The sequence below is a fragment of the Anneissia japonica genome, unplaced genomic scaffold (assembly GCF_011630105.1).
Source record: "Anneissia japonica isolate Jap-2015-1 unplaced genomic scaffold, ASM1163010v1 scaffold987_len1640505_cov201, whole genome shotgun sequence".
In the NCBI taxonomy this organism is placed as follows: domain Eukaryota; kingdom Metazoa; phylum Echinodermata; class Crinoidea; order Comatulida; family Comatulidae; genus Anneissia; species Anneissia japonica.
In genome coordinates, this window is record NW_022714175.1 from 78660 (window position 1) to 89768 (window position 11109).

At 33.7% G+C, this 11109-nt stretch overlaps 1 protein-coding gene across 1 annotated transcript; it reads left to right on the forward strand.

The window, feature by feature from the left end:
• On the forward strand, positions 1 to 10588 carry LOC117108976 (1-aminocyclopropane-1-carboxylate synthase-like protein 1). The gene is made up of 11 exons (XM_033251182.1): positions 1 to 158; positions 357 to 497; positions 1304 to 1370; positions 2107 to 2204; positions 4281 to 4358; positions 4791 to 4891; positions 5566 to 5707; positions 6593 to 6734; positions 7768 to 7910; positions 8760 to 8913; positions 9332 to 10588. Exons 1-11 carry the CDS (start codon positions 135 to 137, stop codon positions 9373 to 9375), a joined length of 1134 nt encoding a protein of 377 aa, XP_033107073.1. The 5' UTR covers positions 1 to 134; the 3' UTR covers positions 9376 to 10588.
• The last annotated feature ends 521 nt before the right edge of the window (positions 10589 to 11109 follow it).

Consider the following 11109-nt stretch of genomic DNA (forward strand, 5'->3'; position numbering starts at 1 on the left):
TATCATCAAGGTTTGTATCTTGATACGCGCTGTTCGACAATACTATGAATAATTTTAAAAAATTGAAATTACTTAATATTTATTTGTTTTCACCTTAGGGAATCATAAATCTTGGCACAGCTGAAAATAAACTGATGTTTGATGTTCTTTCTAAGAAGGTAAAAACATTTGAAAACTCCTTTGTTCTGTAACTAATTTAGATCATTTTGTATATAATATGCATCTGCTGAATTTTTTAACCTACTGTCCATTCAATCAAATTTATATAAAAAAAGTAAAGTTAAAACTTCATTGTACCTTGGATTTGTACATTTATTTTATTTATTCATATGTTTTTATTTTATATTAATGTTTAGTTTAGTGAGCCTGAATTAAATGTGTGGAAAGAAGAAATGTTGATGTATAGTGACTATGCTTCCATCTATGAGTTGCGGGAATCAGTTGCTGAATTTCTGACAGCTAAAAGCAATGCAGTAACCCCTCTTGATCCTAATAAGGTAAACATAGAGGATTTAAACATTAGCAATTACTATTCCATGCTCTAAAGGGAGATTATTCTACAGATGTTACATTAGTGCATGAATGTAAAAATATAAAAATTTTAGAAATAACATTTTTTTTTAAATTTAATAATTAGTAAAAAATATATGTAAATATATATGTAAAAATAAATATATGTAAATGTATGGAAATATTAGTACTGTTTAAAATAGCAATTTATGAACGAAAAACAGGGGGGTCATCTTATATGCGCAACACATACAAAATTTTTTATTTTTAAATGATGTTCGGCTTACGATTGTATGTAACACAATAAATAAAGCTACTTGGTATGAATGAACGCACTTAATGCGGGGAAATAAGATTTGGATGAACGTTTAAAAACCCGTAAAATGGTATCATTTGGAAGATTGGCTCTACACTTGGCTCTGTTTTTAGCCAGCTAGATGCAGTATCAAGACCATAAAAACACCAAAAAGTACAAATTCCGATGATGAAACAGGAGGTCGTCTTATACATCCCACCTACAAAAATCGTCCAAAAATCTTCTTAAGCTCTTGGGTCATCTTATATGCGAGTATAATATGCAGTATTGTTGAAATAAAGTGATGTAAATAGTAATGTCAAAAATAATACTATATATAACAGATATGTAAGTAAATAACATGTAAAGAATAACATCTTAATAATATATATATATTAAATATGCCTAATAATAGTGCATAAATAATATGTACAGTGCATAAATAATATTGGGATAATATGTAAATAATATTGCTATTTTCCATGATTTTATGTATAGATGGTGGTTATGAATGGATGTGGTTCGGTTATAGAAACAATTGCATTTGCCATCTGTGATGCAGGAGGTTAGGTTCTTTTCTCATTCAACAGTAATTACCAAAGTTAATGATCAATAAATCAAGTTTCACTTTTCCTACATAATTTATTAAAACATATCGCAAGTGTTTGTTTTGAAGTGTGTGACAGAGTAGTAAGTAATTATAATATATTAGGATGAGAATTAATTTTAAGAAAACCTTTTTGACCCATCCAAAAATTGATTCCTGAACAATTATAGGGTCTATGAAAAATATTATAGAAATTTTTTTTATACATCTGTTAATAAACAAGATTTTCAATAAAACCTAATAGATTTACATAATAAAACTTCAAAGAACATCACATAGTATATTTTTAATAGGAATAGTACCCTTACAGTTATTATATTACCGGTAATAATAAAGCTTTTTTTCTCTGCTCGTATTCAATTATATTTGTTCAACGTTAAAATTACAACATATACTGGTATACCCTATAATTTGACCAAAAATAGCCACGAAAATATAATGTAAAGTAGTCTTTTGATATGGAATGTGTCTCACCCAATATCTATCATCAATGTTATCAGAAAATTTCATTACACATTTACAATTTAAAAATCTAAACAAATAACATCAAACCATTTGCATTAACTAGGAACAACATTGCAATTAAAATTATTGATTGACACATTTGGCCTTTATATACTAGACTTGAATATACTATAGGCATCGGAATGTAATGTTTTTAATATAATATCATTTATTGTTTATGTTTTTAAAGATGCATTTATGACACCAAGTCCCTACTATGGGGGCATAATGCAAGACTCAATTCTCAGAGCTAAAGTCAACATCCATCCAGTCCATCTCCACTCAGAGGTAAGCTGTAAGAGTGTAAACCAGAGTGTTTGCCTGAACTTTTTGAAAAATAAAAGAGGAGGTCTTTTTTATGTCTTTTATTTCATTTGATTTAGTTTGTCAAATTTATATAGCCTATCCAGACTATCACATTATATTTGACAAGAACATGTCATTCCTAAATGTGGTCATGATGACATCACATCATAAAATGTATAAGCATTTCATGGCTATATAAGGGCATACAAACAGTTTTTTGTCAAAGAAAATTTGGTAGTCTGAAATGTTTTTGGAATAGGAATATTACCACTATTAGGATACAGCAATAAAGAAGGATTACAATGCTTGAGGGGGTGGGGGACGACTAAGGACGTGTTTCCGCAGCACTTATAATTTCTCCGATAAATTATCTTAAAATTACCTCCAACTATTTTATCCCATCATGCAACATTATGGACAACAATGCAATGTGTTCAAAACATCCGTTTTGTTGACCTAGCAGGTGACCGTTTTTGCGCAAGGTGGATAGGCCTAGCCAAAGAATGAAATCGTTTGGTACTATTTCACTCTGGGAAATATACAGTCACAATGATGTTTTATTGTACTGTAGTTCTATATAGGAATTGAGAAGATGAAAAAGATTGCTGGCTTTGTTTGGTGTGCTTTATGGTACAATAAAAGATAGGTAGGGGACTTACACCTAGAGGCCCAGCTAGGTACCATCAACGTCAAGCGCAAACTTTCAGGCTTTCTTTAATATTATTTAATAAGCATGAAAAACAAGTTTTTTAATTTTTTTTGGGTAAAAATCATTGGAATAAAAACGGAGTACTTGGACGTTTTGAATTGTATCATAATTCTTTTCAACTGACTGAAATAGGTGTTACACTTCAGTGGTCATGACATCATCAGTTGGTTGATGACGTCGTCGTACCTTCTCCGATGTTTGGAGATGTTGCTCTTTGTCCAATATGCTGGCATCCTAATTTAGTACATGATTATGTTATGTGTGCATGGTCTGTGATGGCGAACTTGTGTTGAATTGATGATCCGGAAGCCCTGGTCATGACCCCACTTGTGTGTTTGTTGGCATCTTTTATGCGGTCGTGAACACCATCTCCAATCATCGGAGAACATACGACGACGATATCATCTACCAACTGATGATGTCATGACCATTGAAGTGTAACACCTATTTCAGTCAGTTTTTCAAAAAATTCAAAAAGTTCAAAAGAATTGTGATACAATTCAAAACGTCTGAGTAAGTACTGCGTTTTTATTTCAGTGGTTTTTATAATAAAGAAATCAATAACTTGTAATATACTGAAACCAGATGAAATTTTTCAAAGATCTAAGCATGAAAAGTGTACTCAATGAAAAGTGTATTATGCAGTGTTTCATCTTATTCCTAGGCTACTAACTCTCAAAAAGAATTCTTTGCATGTCGTGGTTTGATGTTCGTCAAAGGTTATTTATTTTCGCATTCGGATCTTTTTGCGAGAAATTATCGGATTCTCATGCAAAAAATTATCTGAAACTTTTGGCTCTGTTACAGCAGCGAAAAATAGCAAAATGGCTACTTTCCGATAATTTATCGGATAATAAGTGCTGCGGAAACATGACCACTTGAAAATGAGATAGCATGAAAAAAAGGGAGAGCAAGGGGTGGGGGGACAAGAAGCTAATATATATTTTACTAGGCCTTATTGCTTCAAACCTATACTTTCATTCTGTGACCCTATCCCTCTCTATTGATGAGGTCATCATTACTCACCCACTTGTCTTTTTCTACATAATGGTTGTATATTGTATAATGAACTTACATATTCATAGCCTTTATGTGTTCCTAGAAAACGGCATCATTAATTATTTATTATGGTATTAATAATGATTAATTTTTTGAGTAAAGCCTTGATTATCAGTCAAAATTTATTATGCTTTTTACCCATTAAAAATCTCATCTATTTTATTTTCAGACTGTTTTGAGTTTTATTTATATATTATTTTAAGTGTATTATAATTGTAAATAGTAGAGGAGGAGGTACACTTCATCACTTAACCTTAAGCTGCCCCTATGTTTAAACATTTCCATTACAGATAAAAGAAAATGAAACAAAACCATATCAACTAACAGTTGAAAAACTTGAGAAAAGTTTAGAAGAAGCAAAAGCAAAGGTAAGTTAATTTCGGCTCTGCCGTCTAAGCACAAATTGTTCCATTTCATAAATGTAGTTTTTTATATTTCATATGCTTTTGGTCCATTGGCCTGAAGGGGATAGGTAAGGTATTTTGGTGAAAAGGCCTTTGAAAGCTACAGTATACATGCCTGCTAACATTGAAGATTATTATTTCCATCATTGATTGAATAAAAAATTTGATGCTAAAAAAATTTGATTTGATTAAAAAAAATCAAGACACTTTTCACTGTTTCCAAGTGGGTTGGGTGGGGCAATCCCCAATGACCCTCCCGGAAACTGAAAGCTTGTAGCACTGCATGGTGCTATTCAGTAATGTAGGTTATCATGTTTTATGGCCTATATTTGATATGATTTACCACATTTCTTTGATAGTTTAGTAATCTACCTTATATTCTTTTTAATTTTTCAGGGGATAAATATCTGTGGACTGTTCATCGTGAATCCTCATAATCCGCTAGGTGAAATATATTCAACCGAGTTGATCAAAGATTGTCTCCAGTTTTGTCATAAGTAAGTTATAGATAGCAGCTTTGCGTAGTCGGCTAAACTGGTTGTAGCTACTGTGTTTGTGCTGAACCATGGAGATCTCTGGTTCAATGCCCATCGCTGCTCTCCTTGTGTTTCGGCTGGATTCAAGTTGCGATTATACTAATAAAAAATACTGTAGTAATAATACTGTAATAATACCATTATAATCATATTAATAAGACTGTAAAACAATTATAGGTAATATAATAATAGAGCTGAATCCAAGTTACGATAGCGCACCGTCTTTTGGATGAGACGTTTAAGCCGTTGATCCCGTATGCATTATGGGCCATGTGCACGTTAAAAAATGCAGTGCACTCTTTGTAAAAGAGTAGGGGATTGTCTTCCGGTGTACTGCCCACTCACCACCAGAAGGAACACACTGGAACTAAGTCTTCTTCAGACTCATGGGTTATCCTTGGTGTTTACACCGAATAAATCTATCTAAGTACTCAAGCCAAACTTCATTTCTAAAGAATATATAATAGCTGTTAAATATGCATTTAATTTATCTGATAGTGGAGTTGTTTTTAGTCAGGGAAAATCCAGCTGTCACAGGAATGGAAACCAGTCCTCATCATAACAACCAATATTTAACTCCACTAGATATGCATGTTCATACATCTTTATATACAGTGCTTTCTATTTATCTTAAGGCATTCTATCCATATAATATTTGATGAAATATACCTGACGAGTGTGTTTAAAGAAGGTGTCCAGCCTACTAGCATCCTTCAATTCAAACCAGAAGATATTCCAGACCCTGAGAGAACCCATCTGATATGGGGCTTTAGTAAGGTAATACAGGATTCCAATCATTATTTCTAAAGTTGGCACTTACTGCGCCCGAGGCTCACCAGCCAACGCAATTCTATCAAAGACACAACGCCATGATGTGTGCACAACGGATCGTTTTTAATGATGTTTATCTTGTTTATCTTTTAATCTCTTGTTTATCTTGTTTGTTTCATCTTTTTGATGTTTGTAAGCTCAACGTTTTCAGCTGCCTGGCTGCTTGTTGTGCAATTTTATACCATAATAAATAAATAAATAAATGATCCGTTGCGGTGTCACATCCTCTTGCGCTCACAGGTAGCGGAGTTGGATTTGTCGGCTGGCGGTGTACAACGCAGTGGGTGCCCGGCTTTAGGTGGATTATGAAGATGATTATGATAATAACAAATCTAATGCATAATATAATTTATGTTCATCTTAAGCCCTTTCCGGACTATCAAATTTTATTTGACAAAAACATGTGACGTGCCTAAATATGGTCATGATGACATCACATCATGACTATATAGGCACACAACAGATTTTTAACTTCCTGGGGGAATATTCTACAATATTTCTGATAGTAATCAGCGTATTGGTGTTCAAACCTACTAGGTACCCACTCATGGGGGTGGAGAGACAACTGTAGGTGGTGGCTCCATAAATTTGCCGACAGGAGGTTTGACATGTCCGGCAGAGAGTCCGAACCAAGAGGCTTACTAGAAATTTGGTCAGGGTCTGGGAATAAAAAAAATCCTTGGTAAGGGTTCACAGGGAGAGTTTTTATGTTCGATGGGATGCAAAATGCCCTCAATTATAATGTATATTGAACAGCTCTATTTTAAATATTCCTTCTTTTTCAACAGCAACTTTGAATATTCATCTAGGCTTTGCTCTCTTTTTACATAGGACTTTGCCATGTCTGGAATGCGTGCGGGTATGTATTATGGGTTTTCCGATGTCGTTCGTCAGCAGGTTATGAATCAGTGTCGCTTCACAAAGATTCCTGGATTTATTCAGACGATGTTGTCCAAAATGCTGAAAGACAAAGGTAAGTGAATAACAATGAACTTTTATTGTTGAAACTTCATATAACTCGCATCCTCAAGACTAAACTACATCCTCACTTTTTTAACTATATTTTTAGAGAGTGACCCCCTCAAGCATATCTTAGAAGGTCGGCTGATATTCAGGGACTCTTTTAAATAATTTGATGCTTTTATCAGTGAAGTCCCTCTGTGAGACTTAGGGGATGCAGTTGTTTTCAGTTGTGAGAAAAAGTCCTGCTGTCATAGGAATTGAACCCAGAACCCTAGGATTAGGAAGAAGCCAAGCACCTTAACCACTAAGCTATTCTCACGAAGTTAAACTTAAAACAAACAGAGCACTTCTTAGGACAAGAGAGTGACAAGTTATAAATTGTCAGTTTAGGCCTCAGTTTTGCTCATGTTCAGGAAAGTGCTTTAATTACCTCCGCCAAGGATGTTCTATATTCAGTGCTGTACTTTCTGTCTGTCTGTCTCTTTCTGTATGTTAGCAGGATTATGCAAAAACTAATGAATGGATCATTACAAGATTTAGTAGAATTGTACATAATAATCAAAGAAAGGCACCTTTCAATTTTCGGAGGAAAAGGTGAAAAGACAAAGGTCAAGGAATTTTGATTGTTGACCTATGAGCATAAAAGAAAATAATGGAATTGCCCTTCGCATTCAGGCAGCGCTCAAGAAAACAATGTGCCTAAATATGGGAGCAATTCCATTATTTTCTTGAGGGTAGACTGCAGTTTTGATCATCATCATTAATGGGGAGGCTAATTATTTAGCCACTAATCATGACGTCTATGTGACTATCTGGCCTCCCCACATTGTTTACCAAATTTTCATCAATGAAAAAAATAATAAATTCTGCCAAGAGAAATAATATTTTAAACTTTGAATCTTCTCATTTATGTAAAGTATTAATATAAGGATGATGACAGTACTGATGACAATGATGATTGCACTTATTGTAATAGATATTTTTATTATGAAGATAATTTTAACATCAATAAAAGTAGTAGTACTAGTAAATTATATTTTCAGATTGGTTAGATGATGTCTACTATGCCAATAACAGGAAGAGATTACGAGAAAGTTACGAATTGGTGACCAGAGAGCTAACGTCCATAGGAGTGCCCTACCTAGAAGCATCATCCAGTCTTTACCTCTATGCTGATTTCAGAAAAGTATGTGCAAACAGTATTTTTAAATTTTGTAAAACTAACTGTTTTCATTATTATTATGAGCTGAGCATTTGGCCGATTGGTATGGTTCCTGCCTCTTGCACGCCACGGCCTGGGTTCCAGCTCTGCAGCCGACTATTGAATTCGGGTCTGTTATAAACACTCCGCTCCTCGTATAACACTTTCAGAAGATTTAGGCAAGTTAAGGACCATCTAGTATCTGTTGTATGTTGTAGTTTAAGTCAGGTGGTGCTGTGCTGTGGCTCCTGTTGGTCCACAGAGACCCAACCCAAATTTCCACAGTGTATTACAGTTAAGGACAAAATAAAGAATATTGTTATTATTAATTTTGCTATTAATTATATTAATTTATGATGCACTGATAAAAGAAATGATCAAACCTGCAGATGTTGTTGTTGTTGTTGTTGTTGTTGCTGTTGTTGTTATTCAATGGCATATCTAGGGATGCACAGGGACAGACACCCTCCCCAAAAAAAGCTGCTGTTGTTGCTATTGTTTTTATGTCTATGCCCCATTGGGGGCAAAGAGACAATGTTGCCTGGAAGTTAAAGATGGCTGACAGAGTAAATCCAGTGGAGGTGCATGATGGGTCATGTGTCATCTTAAGTACTTTACTACTGTACAAAAGTCATTAAAAAAATACAACACTACACACTTCCTGATAACCAAATCCCTTGTGGATACTTTATTAGTAAACATAATACAGCATCGGGCAGAGACACGCTCTCGCTGGGACCCTAGTTTTGTCATTGCTATTGTACTTATTGCTATTGTTGTTGTAGTTATATTTATTTATATATTATTTTATGTTATTTATTTTAATTTTTCCAGTTCCTGAATGAGCCTACATTTGCTATGGAGAAGGAAATGTGGTATAAATTCCTTGATGCTGGAGTCTACATTTCTCCGAGTCAAGCATTTTACAGTGATGACCCTGGCTGGTTCCGAATTGTATTTTCAGTTACCAAAGACATACTTGAGATTGGTTAGTGATTTATCTATCATTTTTTATTTTTATGCTAAAACGAAACATCTAAAATATTTGAAAAAGAAAGGTTTTATTAATATAGAGGTACATATAATATTTGGTTGAAATAAAAGAGACCAACCACCAAACAAAATGTGTACTCACTGTCTCCTGCCCAAACACACATCACTCCCACTAAACACCTGCGCACAAACACATGCACACACCAGCTAGCTAACAGTAGAGTGAGACTTTCAAAACTTACAGTTACATAATTAATTCAGTTAATTCAATTAATTCAATTAGTGTCTTATGTCAGACACTACTGTATCATCAACAGATTATCAATTTACATCCAATCATTAACATTAGGTTTGTTGTTCAAAAATTATACATATGTAAGTTTTAATTTGAATACTTATTCTTTATTTTTCAGGCATGGAAAGAATCAAACAAGTTTGCAAAGACAACCATCCTTGAATAAAATACTGTTTTCATCTTTTTTAATCCGGTTTAAAAAATTTATACAAGTATTTTATATAACTGCTAGTTATTTTATTAAATCTAATTCGTTATTATGGTTGTTTATACAGCAAACCTGATGTTATGTACTTAATATTTTATTAATATTTCAACATTCTTTGATACCTCTTGAGAATTGAAATTAAAGATAAACAATTGGGCTAATAAATTTTAAATATCCTGTACAATACTTGAAAATGATTAAAACAACTCAATCAATATATTGAAATATTCTTAACAAAACAACAGTTCTTTTCAGAACTATCTATGTGGTTTACTGCAGTCATTTAACACATTGCAATTATAACTTGTTACATTCTTTGTAAAGCAAGCAATTGAAAATCAGAAAACGCAATTATTTGAGGTTTTTTCTTTTCCAATTGACAGGCCTTCTTTATTTGTTGAATTTTGGCTGATGATCATTTTAAGAAATTTTGTAGTGAAGTTTTTTCGTATTTATTCAAATTTGAAGTAAACGCCTCCCTCGAATAACTGCTCCGGGGTGTTTATTTTTTCCTTGTATAAATGCCAAATGACTTTAAACAAAACTAATGGAAGCAAAACCATTCTCAAAAGATTGTAATAATGTCTACTCCAGTAGAATTAAATTTTTTCTAACTGGGTGTGGATTAATAAATCTTTATGATTACTCAATATCTCATTTTGACAGTAATTATGTTTTGTAATTCCACATTTAGAGTGAAATATTATAAATTATATATACTAATAAAAGCAATACAAGTTTATACCTCGTCATGTGTGCAACCAAAATCGAAAATCTGAAGTATATTTTTGAATTTTTGTGCCAAAGATTGATAATGATGTTTCAAAATGCTACTTTTAAAATTTTAAGTAATAAATTTTATACATTAAACCTGAATTTTAACCCCGTAACCATTTCATCAAGGTGGATGGGGCGGGTGATGGTTGGCAGTTCCTGGAAGTGAGCGAGCTACTGACCTTGTTTCCCAAAAAACACTTGTCCTTGGGACAACACAAACGTGTTTGTTTGGTTCTGTTCTACCTTGTTATTACTAAGTCAGCATAGTACAGTACTTCAATGACAATATTTATAATGAATTGTATTCATTTGCAAATGAAAAATTTGTATGCATATTCACTACAATGTTTGCTCATTTGATCTAATAAATATACCAGTCAACATTGCAAACTCTCCAGATTTTAATTTTTTTTTTAATTTTACCATACAACTGTTACTACTCAGGGGTGGATCCAGAATTTTTCAAACAGGTTGGGGGCACAACATATTCAGAATAGATAAGTGAGGCACGTGCACCCCCACCCCCGTGCCCCTTACTGGATCCGCCCCTGCTACTGTATGTTTGCCAATGCAGCTTTGCTACGACCTACAGGTTAGTTTAACCACCAGCAGTGGTTCCAGAAATTTGCTGCAGTGCAGCAGTGTTAACGGCTAACTTCCTACAATATCATATACAAAATATGACAGTATTTATTTCTAGCCGTTTCTCCAGATAATTTATCTGGCCAAACGCCCTCTTGAGGCGCACCATTGTGTAATGCAATGTTCCCGACGGTTATTTGGATCTGTTCAACCATGGTCTAGTGGTTATGACGCTCGCCTTGTCAGCGAGAGGTCGCAGGTTCAAATCCCGTTGGAGGCATTTTATTACACAATGACTTTTATAGGACTTTATTCGTTGAAAAGCTACA